At 41.5% G+C, this 19471-nt stretch overlaps 1 protein-coding gene across 5 annotated transcripts; it reads left to right on the forward strand.

Annotated features, from left to right (window-relative positions):
- The first annotated feature begins 5003 nt into the window (after window positions 1-5003).
- Window positions 5004-14295, forward strand: Gjb6 (gap junction protein beta 6). 5 transcript variants are annotated; one of them, XM_047554616.1, is made up of 4 exons: window positions 5007-5488; window positions 7977-8156; window positions 11520-11646; window positions 12773-14295. In XM_047554616.1, the coding sequence occupies exon 4, from the start codon at window positions 12788-12790 to the stop codon at window positions 13571-13573; it is 786 nt and encodes a 261-aa protein (XP_047410572.1). In that variant the 5' UTR covers window positions 5007-5488; window positions 7977-8156; window positions 11520-11646; window positions 12773-12787; the 3' UTR covers window positions 13574-14295. The 5 variants fall into 5 exon arrangements, with proteins under 5 accessions (XP_047410575.1, XP_047410572.1, XP_047410574.1 ...); XM_047554618.1 differs by having other exon boundaries at window positions 7977-8145; XM_047554620.1 differs by lacking the exon at window positions 5007-5488 and adding an exon at window positions 6829-6943.
- The last annotated feature ends 5176 nt before the right edge of the window (window positions 14296-19471 follow it).

Raw genomic sequence — 19471 nt, forward strand, 5'->3', positions numbered from 1 at the left:
CCTCCAGGGCCACATAGTGGTCATTTATGGAGAGAAAGCAGAAGTGATTACAGAGACAGTTTACTCAACTCAGCATTTTGCCTCATTTGAATTAATTGACCATCTGTGATTGACAGAAGTTCTGCTGCTATGATTGATGGATTCAGTCATTGTTATTTGTACTAAATTAGGCTGCAATTTTTTGTATAAGGACTCAAGTTCAGAGGCATCCTTAGGTCTAATTCAATTAAACTTTGTAGAACTCAATCAATTCCATGTGAACTAAATTGATTCACTCCACGGCTTACATAGAAACACCATGTTTGAGAATGAGGCAGCGGTGCTGGGGGTAAGGAAGGGACAATGACACATAGACAAGTGATTGGGGTCTGCCCCTCACATGACTGAACAATTGAGGAAACAACTGCAAGGGTGCCAGAACAAGTGCACACATGAATATGAGAAAGGGAGGATGGAGGGGTGTGGGGTGAGGGAGAGCAGATGTGGAGAGAAAGGCCGAGGATCAGGAAAGCTGCATGATAAGTGAGTCCAAGAAAGGACAGTGGGGTGTTCACCACGTTTGGGAAAAGTACCGAATGGACTGGAAAACGCTGAACAGACAGGAATGAGGAGGGATGTGGTGAGAATCGGGAGCAAGACAGGATTCCAGTGGCAGCCCACAGCCCACAGCCCACAACCACCAACACCACTCGCTCCCGAGTTGGCTTTCTTTGCTAGCATCTCTTTCTGCTGGTGGCAGAGACCTACAACTCTCTGGCTCATTCAGGCTCAAAACCTAATCTTTGACTCAGTGACTTTCTTCTCCAGTGGTGACTGTCCATGGTGTGTCTCATTCCCAGTCCCATGGACTCTCAGGTTGCAAAATCACTAAGAAGTCCCTTAATCCAACCTCATACAGCAGTCCCTGCTTAGGGGCTGAGCAGTCTCTGCATGATCCCTTTACCTGACAGACACCGGTTGCTCATTCCTTTTGTGGTTTTTGTCTGTCACCTGTGACAAAATGCAGCACAAGATCATCAGCTCATACTAGGTGGGACCTGGCCAGCATAGAAATGAGGGCAAAGCACTCACCTCACAGAAACACTAAAATTCTATTGATTCCACCCAAAATTACAGTGGCTGCAGCATAGTATCTTGGTTGGTTTTGTGCTGCTTTAACACAACACCACAGACTGGGTAATTGATAATGAACACAAATTTATTGACTCACAGTTCTGAACATTGAAAGTCCAATATTAAGGTGCAGTAAGTTAGACAATTCTGATTCTAGAACGGTAATTTGAACACTTTGTCTTCACATGGCAGAAGACAGAAGGGCAAAGAAAGCAAGAGGGGTCTGACCTTGCCCTTTCATAAGGACATTAACCCCACTCATGGCCTAACTACCTCTGAAAGGTCATTTACTGTCACAAATGGCAATTAAATTCTTACTTGAGTTTTGGAGGAAACATTTGAGCCATCAGGCCATCACACCGTACCAGCTCTTAATGAACAAGGACTTCATTAAAATCTCTGGATTTGGTTTCTGCCTGGTGCCCCCTTCTTGTTCCTCAAGTCCTAACTTGTCTCAAAACCTCTCCCTGACTGACAACACACTTCAGGATGCTCTGTTACCCAGCCAGGCCATCCTGACTCCTCTCTGTCACCAACATACTATTCACCCCAGTGGCCACTGCCAGGGCCCAGACTCTCCCAGACATTCTCGCCCCTCTGCCCAGGATGTGAAGTTTTTTCCCAGATCTTTCCATCTCATTAAGTTGTCTCTCTTCTAATACCCTGCAGAACAGAATTTGGCTTTTTTGTGCCTTATATGTCTTTATATTTTAAAACAATATTCTGTATGATATTACTATGTTATAAAATATATTTTTCTGTGGCCAGAAACAAGAGAGTTACAGTATGTAACCCTGGAATACAGATTTAAGGTTCCAAAAATGTCACCCAAGAATGAAGACTGACCTACTATCATGACGTATCCTAAAAAAGAGACTAGTAAGTTACTAAAGAAACCATGGAAATCACTGAAAAACAAAGAAAAAAGAAGTTTATTAGGAAATAAAACAAATAAAAGAAGAAAAACAATCTAGATATATGTATTAGAAAAAAAATTATAATCCAACTAGGTGTATTTTGATATAAGCATGAGAAACAAAGGAGCTGGACAATACAGCCATGATTCCAGCCAGCAAGGAGCCCACAGTTGAGTGAGAAGACAATGAATATGCAAACACATATCACACACAGTGGTGCTCCAATTAAAGGATTGCAACTCCTTGGAAAAATGGCTGAGTTTAGAGCTGGTACACAAAATAAACGTGGAACATCTTGTACTGCCAGATAGAAAATATTGAAACACACACACACATACACACACACACACACACACACAGTGTGTATCAAAAGGGAACAGGATCCAAATAAAAGAGTTCTGAATGGCCAAAGCAGAAACAATTTGAACAATAAAACAGTGAAGATAGTATTGCATTAAAATCCCAAGAACAAAATAAATATTCATAAATCCATACTGGTATAAGTAAATGATTAAATAAATAAATAGGGAAAAGAGCTAAATCTCAAGTGCAGAAGAATAACAGATGTTGAGGTAGCTACTTTGCCCTTAAGGAGGTGGATCCTCAATACTACCCCTTCTGTGTGGCTGCGCAGAGTGACTTCCTTCCAAGAAGCACAGAGCTAAGGGTGGAAGTAACCTTGAAGAGCAGAAACGTGACACAATCAATAATTTACCCAAAGTGCAAGGTCAACACCAATAGTGACGAGCCATGGTGATTATAGTTTGTACCTTCAATATGATGTAATAAAAATGATTATTAACTTCTGGGGTCCTCCCTGCAAAAGGCATAACTCCCATTCAATCATAAGGAAAAAGTAGACAAACCCCATATAAACAATATGGCCTTTTTTTTTTTCCTCTTGAATGAATAAATAAGTGTTCATTTTTATTCCAAAGGAGCACACATTTTCCTCTCTGCCAAGGTTCTAGGACCATGTCAATTAAAACGCAGAGCCCAGGCACTCCATTTTTAGGTAGGATGGTGAATGCCTGAGCAATCCCATATGAGTCCCTCTGTGAGTGCACGCACTGGGAGCCAGACAGAAGGACAGAATCTCCTCAGTTCTTCATGCAAAGGCACAAGAGGTCAGTCAGAGAATTCATGGATTTTCTAAAAGAGTCTCTCACCTGTCATCCTTTCACATCTCCTCATATTGCAGAATCTACACTTCACATTAAATTTATAGCCTCAGAAATCTTCATCAACATTCAGATGCAGATAGAAGACAGGAATCAAACAAATTTCATATCACCAATCACAACCCAGACTACAAATGTCTTGTTTTCAGAGTGTCATGATACTGTTAAAGGGAATATATTGTTGTAATCATCTCCTGAATGTTTCTTCACGTTGGCACACAAACTCAAAGCAATCCAATTACCACCCTAGAAGCCTTTGCATCCTTGGCATAAAATGTTTAACTAGTTAACTTTTTCAGTTTTCCAATGAACATCTCAAGTCTGTAAATTCACATTGTTCACAATTAATTTGTGCTGCAATAAGACCATCTGTTGAGAAGTAAAAATTGAACTATGAGGTTAAATGCTAAGAATCAAAGGACAAAAAATTTAAAAAATCACTTGGGGGCTAGTACAGATAATCAGAATAGGAGATAATTTTGCAGTGTTAAGGTGTTTCCCCTTTTGAACACCTGCATGGCAATACATTGTAACTAGTTCTGACAGTTCTATCTTGCCTGGGTCCTGGGACAACTTTCACTGGTCCAGAATGTAAAAGCTCCAGCACAGTTTTGCAAGGAACCAGCTGATGGCATGCTTTAGGAAAAGCAAAAGCTGTTTCCAGGATTATCTGCTATGCTGGTTCAGTCTAACAAGCAATACACAAATAATCATGGAATAGCGCCTATGTACAAAGTACTTTATCTATTACTGTAGAAATATCCAAAAAAAGGGGGGGGGAGAAAAGCTTAAAATGAGTTTACAATCTGCTTAGAAAAATTAAGTTATTTTCCTATACAACCAGATGAGTCTGCCTGGAATTCAGGTTTAGGGGCATGATGAAGAGGAAATTAGAAGACAAGCTACAGTTAGCCTGTGGAAGGCAGAAGAGAAGGTGAAGATTTAAGGCTCAGGGAACAACCACATCAGGGTTGCCTGTGTCTGTCAAATTTGTGTCACTTCACTCCTGGGTCATTCCAAACTTATTCAACTCAGGGTCAGTTCTCTAAGGTCCTTGTACTCAGCGTATTTGCAAGGTAGGTTTTTATAAAGCCTTGACTAACCTCCACGACCTGAAAGAGACATTCTAGAAACCACCATTAATCCTGTTTCATGAGCAAATATGACCCAACAATTAGAATATGGTTAAGGTGGGGACATTTAATTACCAACCAATTTTGTGGAATAAGCAAGTTACACCTCTTGTCTGATGTAGGACAGACAGGTCAGAACCTGTAAAGCCGGGTCCCTAAATAGTTTCTGTTTCCACCCCACCAGCCCCTGCACCACCCCCTGTATTGGCCCACATCTTTAGTCTGTTAAAAAAAAAAAAAAAAAAGGGACACAAAGGGTCTTTCCACGGTGTGTAATCCTGAGCAATGTCCACTCTGCTTCCCTGGAGAAGGCTTCGAAGGCTTCAAAGGATGAGAAGTAACTAATAAAGACAACCGCTTTAACTTCTCTAAGTGATCATTAATGAATAAAGAACCCCCAGGCTGCTCTCGAGGAGAGGGCGGTGCACCAGTACTCAGCGGGTTGTCAGAGCACCTGAGTGTTCAGAAAAGAGGAGGATGTGTCCTGGTGAAGACAAAGCCTGCCCCTAACTCTGCTCCCAAAAGGCGCGGTTCCATAGGAAGCCTCGCTACTGGAAGTGGGCCCACTTGCCCAGGACCCATTTCCTTGGGGGTCCCAGCAACGACCGACCCCAAAACTCAAGCCCTCGAAAGCATCCAGCCCTGGCACGGACTCTACTGGCGAGCTCCGCCCTGCCCCCGACCAGACACTGCAGGGTTCAGCCCTGCGCGCGGGAGCGGCAGCCTGGGGTCCCCGACCCCCACACCTCCGAGAAAAGGGTCCTCCCTGCCCTCCTCGCCCCGTGTCCCTGCCCCAGAGATAGGGTCCTACCTGCGCCCCACATCCCTGTACCTCGGAGAGAGGACCCCGCCCCGCGCCCCCTGCCCCAGAAGGAGGGGCCCACCCTGCGCCCAGGGGCGGGTGCGCGTCTGGTGACCGCGCTCTCGCCTCCCGCAGCCCGCGCGAGCCGCGTCAGGGCAGAGGCGGGGTGGGGCGCGGTTAAAAGGCGCTGCAGGTGGAAACGGGGCCTTCACCCCAGCCAGGCCGACAGCCCGACTCCCACTCGGTCACCCGCCGGAGAGCGGCGGCTCCAAAGCCGACCTGCCCGCCCCGCTGGAGCGGAGGGCGGCGCCCCGAGCCCAGAGTTCGGGTCCTGGCCAGCAGGTAAGCAGGACACCGACACCCTGCGACAGAGATGGCAACCCCCAGGGCTTGGGCGGGCGGGACTGTATTAGGGACCAGCGGGCAGAGGAGGTCCTCCGAGAAGCCGGAGAAGTTGAGGTCGGTGTCCTTGCCCACTTCCTTGCGGAAGGTCAAGCCCCCTGGCTATTGTCCCCAGGTGGGCCTGCAGCTGACTGTGGGTGGGTGCCCGCTCTTGGGACTGCCAGACATCCTTATCTATCTCTCATCCGCATCCTCCGGTCTGCGCGCCACTGGCCGGTTGTGTCCTGCTGGCGGGTGGGCGCCGCCGGCGCCGCCCCCTCCTCTGCACGCTCTGAGGAACGAGGATGGACTGGTTTGACTGCAGCATGGTGCCCCTCTGACTTGCACGACAGGTTTTATAAATGTATCACATTGTGTGTATAAGTGGAGGGGGCCTGTGCCCCTTTCCTCCATTTCCTTCGTTGTGCTTTGGATATTCTGCGTTGCGGGTTTTCTTCGCTTTGGGGGAAGGAGATCACCAATGTGAGGCGCTTGGATATGGGGAAGCAGAAAGTCAAATCAAGGGATGGTGTTTAACTTCAGCCAGACTTGCAACTTGGAGCGGGAGGATAAATCCTTGAGAGAACTGACCAGTATGAGCTGCATGATTTAAGTCTGAGGAACTTGTGAAATGCAGATGACAATAATGTGAACAACAGTAATTAAAAATAATTGGTGACACATCTCAGTTGAGAGGTGCAGGCACTAGTCTGTACTTCCTGTTGGATAAAGGAGAGCAGCCCTAGATGTCCCTGTCATCCTGTTTTGCTGACTTGGGCTGGCCTCCCTTCTGGGGGAGCAGGACCGGAGACTGGGGTGAGTGAGGTCTGCACACAATTATGGAAACCTGAAGGGGTTATGGACCTGTAGCCATGGAGGGGGGGCGGTGGGGGCATCTAGCCCAGTGACTTCAGTGTCCCCTAAATGGACTCTCGCTGTCAGTTGGGCGCTTGGTTGAGTTTAACCGTGCGCTCTTGTCTTTTTCCTCAAGTAGACTTTATGCTTTTCTCGTCCCAGTTCTAGCAAAATCTAAGCAGTGTTCTAGAAGAAAATGTCCTGACCCAAAGACTCTCCTTAGAATTGCAGGATGCTGCTCAAAACTGCTCCTGTGGAGAGCTTTGTGCAGTTGTTTGGACCGGGTAGAGTCTTTGAGGATGTTGTTTGCACTGTGCCAAGTATGGGGGAGGTTGGATGGGTTATGAGGGGAGAACACCAAGTCTCCAATCTGTCACATAACTGGGGAATGTGAAGGGCTCCCCTTTGCCATCGCTGCCAGGACTAAAATCTGAAAGGTGTTAGTCAGTCCATCTGTTCCACTGGTTGATTTTTTTATAAGACAAATTCTGATACAGGCAATGGTGACTTTATTCTTTTTCTCTTCTGAACTACAAGAAAGATAAGAAGGAAAAGGATTAGGTAAGGTCTGGCTAACCCATTTAGTAGGATGAAAGGAAAATTCCAACTTGCACATCCTCACCATGCATCTTTTGATTCAATGGAAACTTTCCAGGAATTATTAGTAGTTTGTGCAAATTAGCTAAAGTATTAAAAGAAATAAATTTGTGGAAAAATAGTTTTCAACCCAGGCTTCTTGGTCTGTGAGGACAGAATCCTTCCAATAGGTACACTGTCATAGGTTAAGATTTCTGTTTCACTTGCTTAACCCATGAGCATGGAAATGAACCCTGGGGGACCTTTTTCATTTTTTCCCCAAAGTTATTTAAATCTAGTTGAACTTAAATGTTTGGAAAGGACAGAGATTTGCTTTAATGAGCAGATACTGCTAACAAGACCCAGAGAAGGGAAGTTAAATTTAATGGAAATGATTTTTGTAACTTCCAATTCTTAAGTGAAGAAAAAAAACATGTAATTCTATGGATTGTCTGTTTTTATATTTAAACTCACAGACAGAAAAAAAGTTTCAATTTTATTGAGTTAATTTTAAAGAAGTATATGAATCCCAAATCCACTGTCATCACTAGTCATTACTTTGAAAGCATAATTACTGAAGTTTTTCATCATTACATTTAAAATTCAACTATTGGGTTGTCCCTTGAGCAACCTGAGATTTTTAGAGATAAAAGATATCAATTCTTCTGAATTAAAGAAAGAGCATGAGATTTTTTAAAAAACTACACAATTCCTCAAACTCTTTCTCATGCTTGTTTTTTAATGCTTGAGGGGTGGACTTGAGATTTGGGACTGGGTATTATTATTATTATTATTTTGATAGGGAAAAAACTACATTAAAGAGCACCTTTGGTTTGTTTGTTGTTGTTGTTGTTGTTTGCATGTGTTTAAAAGGGTGAAGCATTGGGTAATTGACAGCATCTGAAATTGCTCTATAACAATTCTTCAGATGAAGAAAAACTACCCACAAAATTCACTCAACAAACGTGTGTGACAGGAGTTAAGAGCATGGTAACAGGTACTCTTTTTTGCTCAACAGGTGACATCCTTACTGACATCCAGAAATCAAAGGAAGTTTTTATTTGTATCTTCACTGTGCACAGCTGACTTCCACGCAATCAGGTGGTGGAGGAGAAGAAAGTCTGAAGCCCTTGAGGAGGGACCTTGCCCTCATTTCTTCAAGCCCGACTCGCTGGCAGTCCTTAGCAGTAAGGCTCAGGTTTGCTTGTTTTGCTTGGTCCTGTTTTCCCTTTTATCCACGCACACTTCTCAACTCTCTAGAACTCATGTGGACGTTGTGAGGAGTGTGTTCTCTTCTCAGATCTATCAAACATTCACTGAACGACTTTGAAAGGGCCACAAGGGAACAGAACTATCTAGGAAGTGGAAGATCTTACCACCCCTGTTGTATGCTGAGGGGTAATGCTCTAATTTTTAGGCTTTTAGTTTGGGTTCTGTCTTCAGTGAAACTGAAATGGTATTGTTAAACCCATCGTGATTCAATTCTTAAATAAAAAGTTTTAAAATGACAAAGAAATCACATTGCTGTTAGAATGCCAATAGACCTAAATGATTTGAATTGTGAAAGGAAAGAACAGTTGATCTTTATAATACTTTGTGTATCCTCAAAAGTAAGGTCACAGTGTTACTTATTTTGGGAGTTAAATATTTATGACTGGACCTCTAGTATCAAGAATTTGGCATGAATATGTTCACTATAATTTGATAGTTCATAAAGCCAGATACAATTTACCTTCTTAAGTTTAAATATAAGCATATGCTTATAAGGTGACCACTAGTGAAGCTAAGCATACCTATTTGTTACTTATAAGCAAGTCAGAAAGGTGCCAGTTAAAACAAACCTCTGGTTTATAAAGAGTTAATAGTTCACTTTTTATTGAAATAGCTCCTCCCATTGGCTCCAGCTGTGTTGAAACAGGAAAGCAAAGAGGGATTTCATTTATTGTCATTGCAAAGGGTTCCAATGGGTGCAGTAATTTTGAAAAGTAATGAGTGACAATTTCCCAAAGAGTGTTATGATTTCCAATCTTCTCTAACCAAGGTATTTATGAAACATTATCCTTGGGGTTATGTGTTTTTACAAGGGAAGTCTTGGCTTCCATGGCCCCAATTCTTTTTCCAGGCCCATTCTTTAGACTGCCCCTACATTGGCCGTAGCACCTTGGCCATTGACAAGACAAGGTGGGGATGGTGGTAAGTGGAGCCCAGTGCCTTCTTCAATCTGACTGAATCTTCAGCTTTCTGTCTGTCATCTCCATGCTCCCATGGATCCTTGGGTGGGTCAGAGTCTCTTGGAGTCCGCTAGTCCTTCCCAGTGACTGCAGCAAGGTGTCAGGAAATTTGGGACTCAGTAACCCCAACAAGGCACACTATCCTGGCCATAGTCCCAGAAAGTTCTTCAGTTCACATCTATGGACTTTCTCTTATTTTGAAAACCAGGAAATTTATCCTTCTCCAGCCATTGGGCCACTCTCTCATTCTGAATAGCATTCTGATAACCTATGGAAATTCCCCCAAATTAAAACCAATTCTTATATGATCCAGAAATCCTATTTCTGGATATATACCCAAAAGAATCAAAAGCAGGGTTGTAACAATATTTGTACACTCTATTCATAGAAGCATTATTCAAAAGGTGGAAGCAACCTAAGTCTCCATTGACAGATGACTGGATAAACAAAATGAGGTATAAGCATACAAAGAATTAAAAAAGAAGGAAATTCTGACATATGCTACAACATGAATGAATCTTGAGGACATGATGCTAAGTGACTAAAGTCAGTCACAAAAAGACAAGCACTTATGATTCCACTTATATGATATATGTAGAGTAGTCAATATCATAGATGAATGATGACTGCTGAGGTCTGGAAGCAGAAAAATATGGAGAGTTATTGTCATGGGTACTGAGTTTCTGTTTGGGAAAATGAAAGGGTTCCAGAGATATATTTCACAGAAATGTGAATATACTTAACACTACTGAACTATACACTTACATTTAAAAGTACTTTAACAAAAGCAAAAAAGACAACGAATCTTCTAGAACATAGAAAAAATGATGCTCATCTCATCTGCAAATTTTCTAGTACTCTAAGATTTAATTCTGCTGGAAATGGAGACTAGAGTTCTCAGAAAGTATTCTCCTGCTCAACATCTCTTTCGTGTTTTAAAAGACAGTTTTTAGAATAATTTATCTTTGATAAGATAGGGACATTAAAATAGAATTTCTGGGCCAGGGTGTAGCTCAGTGGTAGAGCACTTGCGTAGCATGCACAAGGCCCTGGGTTCTAGCCCCAGCGTCACAAAAAATTTTTTAAACTTTAAAAAAGAAGGAAAGAATGTCTACCTCTTATTGAGTGTCAATTAAAATTATACCATCTGATCCAAGGATTGTTCCTACTACTTTTGTACTTTGGGTTCAGCTATCTTATTTTTCTTTCTAACTTTAAAAATTTTTTACATTCTGTCTTTTTTACCTTTTTTTTTTTTTCACCTCATGTAGTGTTTTAACTTCATGTTTACAGGTTTGAGCCACTCTGTTTGCATGTGGGGGTCTGAGTCATTTTCTTTCTTTCTGTGACTTTAAAATCTCCACTCCTTGGGCTAAGGGAGATGTCCCTGCCTTCCTTACTTGATCCACTTAACTAATGAGAACAATCATTGAGAATCCTCAATCTCCTATCTTTTCAAATCTTCAGCTATGAAATTCTATTCCTCTTTTCTTTTTAATTTAAAAAAATTACTGTTCTTCCCTAAAGTCTAGTTAAGTTACTTCTATCCTGTGAGTTTCCCATTTGTGCCACAGTATGAGCTTCTCAGCTCAATATTAGTTTGGATTTTAGAATCCAAATGTTCTTATCATATTCTCTTTTTTTTTTTTTTTTTTTTTTTTGTGGTGCTGGGGATTGAACCCAGGGCCTTGTACTTGCGAGGCAAGCACTCTACCAACTGAGCTATCTCCCCAGCCCCATATTCTCTTTTAAAACATTGGTACTCCATAGTATTTGAACAACTTTTAGATCTATAAACATTTTGACATCCTTGGCCAAGGCAGGAGAAACTTTTTGAAGCAAAACGTGGACATTTCTAGCTCTGCCCTAAAGGCACTCTTCCGCCCTCCCCTCATGGTGTGTGCCTCAACTTCCAGAGTCTGTTCAGAAGGAGGAAGAATCAGCACAGAACTACCAGAGGGATAGTGGCAGTTGCTTCCTTACTCGGAAACCTGGTGTCTTTCTGAGAAAAGTGTGGTGTCTAAAAGCCAAACCCAGGGCAAAAACTGAGTTTCTCAGAAAACCAACTAAAATGGGAGCTGCACTTCTATATCACAGGACCACTGACTGTATTAAGGGTATAAAAAATGTTGCTTCAGGTGCATTTTACCTCCCACTCAAAGGGGGAGGTAGTGTGGGGATCCAGGCACTTCTGAAAGTAGGCAGGCTTCTTCCATTTACCCAGCTGCTTTGAGGAGTAGCTAAAATGATCAGAGGTCAGGTTGGTGGAGAAGAGCACAGGACCTGGGAGCTTAGAGGGGAAGGCTGACCAGTGTCTTTTACCCATTCAGGGACAAGAAAGTCTAAGACCAGAGAGCAGAAGGACACTGGTGACTCCATCATACCTCAACAGTGGAAAAATTGCCTGAGTGCATTCTTCTGAGCAGGTGTCTTCCCTTTTCCAAGGATTCTCAAAGGGTCCGTCATTCATCCTGTCTTCTCGTTTTATTTTGTTTTAAGAATGTACTGACCAGTTCTTCAGTCTTCCTTGACAATGTAGGATTAAAATGCAGCTATGTGAATTATAGTCAACATTTCCATAGATGTTAAAGGAGTCTTTTTTCTCTCAGGATGTTAAATCAGTCATTTGCATTGAGGCAGGCTCTGGGCTAGAGTGGCAGTTGGTTCCCTTCAACAGTGGCTCTGGTGTGAACAAGACCCATTTTTTGAGGTCGGTTACATGGAAGAATAAGGAAGCAATCTGTGTAAAACTTTCTAATTCTATTGGAAGAACATGTTGACACATTAGCTTTCCTAGGAACACATGATTATGACCAATGATGTTATTCAAGCTAGATGTAAGTATAAAAATATTGTATAACATGAACTAATAAGTATTTGGCTTCTTTTTCCCCTCCTTAGTCTGCTTGATAAACTAGATAATGTCATTCTAACAAATGATTTTTTTTGTTGCTTCTTAGATAAGCCATCAAATAAATTAAATCTGTGGAAATTCCATGAACCCTTGAGTAAAAACAAACTGATATAATGTGCACTTGTATAGTGATTAAAGGGAACTTGACCAGGCACAGTGCTTGCATACCTGTAATTCCAGTGACTCTGGAGGCTGAGGCAGGAGGATCCTAAGTTTATAGCCAGTCTCAGCAATTTAGTGAGACCCTCAGCAACTTAATAGTATTCTAACTCAAAATAAAAAGTAAAAAAGTACTGGAAATGTGGTTCAGTGGTAGAGCCCACCCCTGGGTTTAATTCCTAGTACCAAAAAAAGGGCAAGGGGGGCTTGGACATGAATTTGTTGACCTGTGTTCCTGGATTAATGGCCAATAGCAACATAATAGGTCATCTTAATTCAGTTGAACCAAGATGATCCTAAACTTAAATCTTCCCTCAAAACAGTTATTTCTGGTCAAAAACAGAAGAATGTGTTTAGAGTAGGCCTTCCTTATTAGAAAATCTCTTACTAGCAGACTAGGGGGTTAAAGTTATAAAATATCACAGTTTAAAACAATTTTGCTTGTGTCTATGACATCACCATAATACTGCTTTATCAATTCAGAGGCACTTTGCCCTTTTGCCTGTTTAGGAATAAAACGGCACAATGGATTGGGGGACCCTGCACACTTTCATTGGGGGTGTGAACAAACACTCCACCAGCATTGGGAAGGTGTGGATCACAGTCATCTTCATTTTCCGAGTCATGATCCTTGTGGTGGCCGCCCAGGAAGTGTGGGGTGATGAACAGGAAGACTTTGTCTGCAACACTCTGCAACCGGGATGCAAGAACGTGTGCTACGACCACTTCTTCCCCATCTCCCACATCCGCCTGTGGGCCTTGCAACTGATCTTCGTGTCCACACCAGCACTGCTGGTGGCCATGCATGTGGCATACTATAGACATGAAACTGCCCGAAAGTTCAGGCGAGGAGAAAAGAGAAATGAATTCAAAGACCTAGAGGACATTAAAAAGCAGAAAGTTCGAATAGAGGGGTCCCTGTGGTGGACATACACTGGCAGCATCTTCTTCCGAATCATCTTTGAAGCTGCCTTTATGTATGTGTTTTACTTCCTCTATAATGGGTACCACTTGCCCTGGGTGCTAAAGTGTGGGATTGAGCCCTGCCCCAATCTTGTTGACTGCTTTATTTCCAGACCAACTGAGAAAACGGTGTTTACGATTTTTATGATTTCTGCATCTGTGATTTGCATGCTGCTCAATGTGGCTGAGCTATGTTATCTGCTGCTGAAAGTGTGTTTTAGGAGATCCAAAATAACCCAGACCCAAAGAAATCACCCCAACCATGCCATAAAGGAGAGTAAACAAAATGAAATGAATGAACTAATTTCAGATAGTGGTCAAAATGCAATCACAGGTTTTCCAAGTTAAGCATTTCAAGACAAAATGTTGTCACATCCTAACATTTGTCTTCTCCAGGAGAAGACAACCTGAAAATCCTCTCTCTAAGCTGAAGAGTTTGTCTTTATAAATGACCTTCATAATAAATAGATACTTGAGTTCACTTTTTGTAGAATACTTGTGCCATTCACATGTGACATAATCAAATACACAGTCCATCTCTGTGTTTGAAAACAAAACACTGGTTGATTACTGAGCCTTGAAGTCATTTTAACAAGTTCATTTTATGTGGACCATCCAACCTAGTAGGTTTTCCTGAAAATTTATATTTCTGTTGTTGTTAAGGAGCATTTTTCTAGAAATTGATACTTTTATTAGTAAAAGATATTTTTATAGGATTGAATGTTTTAGTTCTGACTTTGAATTTATATAAAGTATTTTTATAATGACCAGCCTTCTTTACCTGGAAAAACATACGTTAGTTTTAGAACTATTACCACAAGTATCTAAATTTTGAATTTGCAAAGGGTCTGTCTTGTAAATATTGTTTTGCATTGTCTATGGAGAAATTTATGAGCTGTCATGATACTCTCAAGGTGGAAAGTGTTCTTTGTACAATATATTTTTACTGCTTTTTGAATGTAGATGGAGCTGTGCGGAAGTGGGATGCTTTTTAAAACTAGCCTGTTTGCCAATCATTTATAATGATCACATCATAAATGTGATCAGCTCAATAAAGTTCTGCACCATTGCTCAAGCTTTGGGTCTCTACTCCTTCTGGGTCTCTTGCTGCCATCACTAGTGGTGTGATAAGTTGGTTGTGTTACTTTTGTCAGGGAGGCCACCAGCTACTGTGTTTAAAGGTGCTAGGACTTCAACAGGGATTCTTGCATCCTTTGTGACAAATAAGCCCAGGTTGAGTTTAGCAGCCTAACAGGTCCTCAAGCTTGGATAGGGGTAGGTAGGCTGCTTGTAGGACTCTCAGAAAGTGTCCTTTGGGTCAGTTCAGCCTTGATAAAGACAAGATTAGGAAGATTTTCAGCTGTCCTAGTCCATTCTGTGTTGCTATAACAAAACACCTGAGGATGGTAACATAAAGTAAAAAAATAAATAAATAAATGTTTATTTAGCTCACTGTTCTGGAGTTTCAAGAGCTTAACACTGGCATCTGTTCAACTCTGGATACATGAAAACATGGCTTAATGATTACAGCATATTTGGAGGGAGAGCTCACATGGCAAGGCAGGAGATAAACAAGTGAAGTGCCAGGCCACCTTATAAACAATCTACTCCTAAGGGTCTTCCTGAAAGACTAGCATTGATCCTTTCCAAGGGCAGTACCCCCATGACCTGATTACCTTCCAATAGGCTCCACCTCTTAAAAGTTCCTCCACCTCAACATCAACTGGGCCGCAGGCTTCTAGCACATGTTTTGGGCAACACACTCAAACCATATCCAAATGACAGCAGCAGCCTTCAGACAAAGCTTGTTTTGAAAGACTCATTACTTAAGCCCTTCAGTTCATAGTGACTTTATACCCAGAGATGAGGAAACCTCTTTCTGCCCAGGGATTTCCAGATTGAACACAGAGGGAAGGTGGGTGTGAATGAGTCAGCCACCAACTGGTCACTCTTGGGAATAATGATGCACACAAAAACGTAACCCCTGTATAAAAGGATGGCCAGCCTGAGGCAGTGTAATTCAGGATACCTGATGAATAATGGCACTAATCCAGGGAACTCCTAATGAATAATGAACATATATGAAGGCTTGCTATGGTACTCTGATTCCTAAAGGAACTGTTCAGAACTTCTCTCCAGAAAAACAAAAAAAGTGATTCTCATTTTCTTCACAGTCTAAAGCAAATCACAGATGTATCAGTTCGTCTAAATATTCTAGTGCCAATCTATAAAAATCAGGAATTAACTTTTTAAAACAAAGTCACAATTTCATCACCACTACTCATCACTGATTTGTCCTATGATGTTCCTTTCTTTTGAAGTGGCTGTATAAAATGAATCCCATAAAAAGGAATGGGGAAGGGTCAGGAGTGGATAATGCATCCTTGGTACAATCCCAGGCTGGATGGAAGAGGAATCTCCTTTGCACTCTGCTCTTGGGAACACTTCTCTCCCTCAGAACTATACATATTTATTTATAATATGTAATAATATGTACACATAAAATACACAGAACTTCACTATTTGATGTCTCTGATTTGATGAATTTTAACCTATGCAAACACCTTGGATCCCATCATGAATTCAAGGTAATAAAGGTATATCCATTACTTCCAAAAGTTTACTGTGCTCCTGTGTGTGTGTGTGTGTGTGTGTGTGTGTGTGTGTGTGTGCAAGAGCATTTAACATAAGACCCACGCTTTTGACAAATTCTGAAGTGTACAATACTATATAGTTAATTACAGACACAATGTGGTACGGCAAATCTCTAGAACTTATTCATGTAGTATCACTGAAACTTTATACTCACTGAATAACAACTCCCCATTTCCTCAAACCATATAGCCAGCCCTGGACACCACTCTTATATTCTTTATTTCTATGAGATTGACTATTTTAGACAGTTCTTATAATTATTAGAGCTTCTATATCTGGCATATTTCACTGAGCATAATGTCTTCTGAGTTCATCCACGTGGTAGCATAAGACAATATTTCCTCCCATGTTAAGGTTAAATAATATTCCATTTATACATATATGCCACATTCTCTTTATTCAAGTATGCATAAAAACAACAATGAAGTATCATTTCACACCTGTTAGGATGGCCATTATTAAAACAATGGGGTTGGAAGAGTAGCTCAGTGATAGAGCTCTTGCCTAGTATGCACAAGGCCCTGAGTTCCATCCCCGGAATTGCTAAATAAATAAGTAAATAATGAGTGCTGGTGAAGATATGAAGAGACTGGAACCCTCTTGTTCTGCTGGTGGTGCAACTGCCTTGAAAAACAGCATGGAGATCCCTCAAAATATTAAAAATGGACCTACCATATGACCCAGCAGTCAGTCTTCTGCATGCATGCCCAAGTGAAGTCAAAAGAAAAGTTTGAAGAGATATTTGCACATTCACGTTCACTGCAGCATCATTCACAATAACCAAGGGGCAAAAACAACCCTCTTCTCTATCTTCTAAGCCTTCCTTTTCCCTTTCCTTCAGCTCTTAAACCTTGCTAGATGCTTCTTCCCTCCACCTATGTCATCCCCTTTCCATCTTCTCCAGCCTCCCATCAAGGTTTTGAGAGTAGTGGGCACCCTCTCCCCATCTCCCTACCTACTTCTCAGGACTGAATCTGGGTCCATTCTCTCCACTGAACCAAAGCCATTAACAGTACCAATGACTTCCTAAACACAAAATCCAGTGGTTTCTTCTGAGTTGTCTTCTACCTATGACTTTTAAGAATCTTTTTCTGGATTCCTTAATACTTTCTGACTTAACGTCGGATCTCCTAACCCACCTCCAACTATGCCTCTGTCTCCTGCTGCCTTCTCTTCCCTTCCCCAATCCCTGAGTGAAGCTACCCCCAAGAAACATTCTTTTCTCACCCTACACTCTTCCTTGGTAATCTTGTTTATCTGTACAATTACCTGTGAGGTCTTAGCCCCATGAGGTAAGAGAAGATAAATAACTTGCCCAAGGTCACAACTAATAAACAGCAGAGCACATCAAGGCAGACTGTCTGCAAAGTCCTGGACTTAGCCAGAACTGCCTCACCTCCCACAACTCTACAAATGGTGACCACTTGTAATGTGTGAACCCACATATATATCCCTCAGTTTCAAGTTACCTATTCATGGCTTAACACTTTTCCAACCGACTCCCGACCCCTGTTTCTCCCTCACTCTGGTCACTCTGAAGCAAATCCAACATACACCATTTCATCTGTAAAATTTCAGTATGATCTTTTAAGAATATGAAACTGAGTCATAAAATGGCAACTTTTCTATACCTAAAAACTGTTCAAGTTTGTTTTTCAGGAAACAGGCACAGAACCCTAGGACAGAGCCTAAAATGACCTTCAGAGCCTGGTCAACCAAAATTCTCTGAGAATGAACAGAACCTGAGGAAGAACAGGACCTTATGGATATAGATTAGAAGCAAGAGGTGCTGCCAACCATAGCAGGACCAACTGGAATTATCCACCTGGTCCATGTTCCACCTGGACTGGGGTACAGGGTGCAGACTGTTCCACCAAAGGCTTCTGATTACAGCCCATCAGCCCTCTATTTCCCCTTATCCTGGGCCAGTTCCTTCATTGCTGGTCAAGTGGGGAGACAGATCTGAAGATGTTTTCTATATTCTTATTGGTTGATTAACAATAAAACTCTCATTTTACAAAAGCAGTGCCATAGCATTGAGTTCTATGTGTATTAGGTAGCACATACATACAAAACTTTCAAAACACAATACCAACCACTCTGGAAAGCAGTATGGAGAGTCCTCAGAAAACATGTAATGGAACCACCATTTGACCCAGTTATCCCACTCCTCAGCATATACCCAAAGGACTTAAAATCAGCATACTATTGTGACACAGCCACATCAATGTTTATAGCAACTCAATTCACAATAGCTAAGCTATGGAACCAACCTGGTGCCCTTCAATAAATGAATGGATAAAGAAAATGTGGTGCATATATACACAATGGAATATTACTCAGCCATAAAGAAGAATGAAATTATGGCATTTGTCAGTAAATGGATGGAACTAGAGACTATCAAGTTAAGCTAAATAAGCCAATCTCAAAAAGTCAAAGACCAAATGTTCTCTCTGATATGTGGATGCTGACACACAATAGATGGCGGGGAAGGAGGAGTGGAGGTTCACTGGTTTGACAGGGGGAATTGGGGGAAGTGGGTATAGGGATGGAAAATACAGTTGAATGAATAGGACATATGTGTTTCCTGTGTTCATATATGAATACGTGACCAGTGTTAACTCCACATCATGTACAATCATAAAAATAGGAAGCTATACTCTGTCTATGTATGATATGTCAAAATACATCTACCATAATGTATAACTAAAAAGAACAAATAAAAATTTTAAAAAACCACAATACTAAAAACTCCAGTCAATATTCACAATTCCCCAATCATCCTATAAGAGTTCCTTTCTTTAAAAAACTTTTACTGGCTTGGTGGTAGAGTCCTTGCCTAGCATGTGCAAGGCACTGTGTTTGATTCTCAGAACCACATATAAATAAATAAAATAAAGGTTCATTGACAACTAAAAATATATTTTTTACCAAAAAAATTTGTTATTTGGGGATAGTTATAGATTCATACACAGGTGTAAGAAATAATGAAGAGATCTCATGTGCTCTTTTGCAACATCTTGCAAAACTATAGTACAGAGGCCTCTTGATTTGTGATGGGGTTGCATCCTGATGAACCCATCACAAGTTAAAGATACACTACTTAGATAATGAATTTAATCCACCCAGCATTCTGAACCTCACGGCTTAGCAACACAGCACACTGCAGAATATCTGTGGTTTCCCCTCATGATCGTGCGGTTGGCTGGGATCTGTGGTCACTGCCCAGCTCATCATCACAAGAGAGGATCAGATCACATATGACCACATATTGCTATTCCCGGGATGATTCCAATTGAAAATTTCTACTGAAAATCATTTTAGTGCCATTGTAAAGTTGGAAATTTGTAAGTCAAAAGTCAGAGTGCTTCTAGACAAGATCACAACCAAGAAATTGACATTAATATGGTCAGAATACTAACATTTCCATTACCATAAGGAGCCCATGTTGCCATTTTCTACCCATACCCAAATCCCTCCCTTCTCACCCACAGCTTCCACACCGCACCGTAAGGCCTGGCAACCACTAATATGCTTACTACTTCTATAATGTTACCATTTGAAGAATGTTACTTAAGAGGAATCACATAC

Source organism: Sciurus carolinensis, chromosome 5 (genome assembly GCF_902686445.1).
Source record: "Sciurus carolinensis chromosome 5, mSciCar1.2, whole genome shotgun sequence".
In the NCBI taxonomy this organism is placed as follows: domain Eukaryota; kingdom Metazoa; phylum Chordata; class Mammalia; order Rodentia; family Sciuridae; genus Sciurus; species Sciurus carolinensis.

Excerpts from the sequence above, each read along its gene's own strand:
- Gjb6 (XM_047554619.1), top strand. The coding sequence starts at position 12,788 with ATGGATTGGGGGACCCTGCACACTTTCATTGGGGGTGTGAACAAACAC.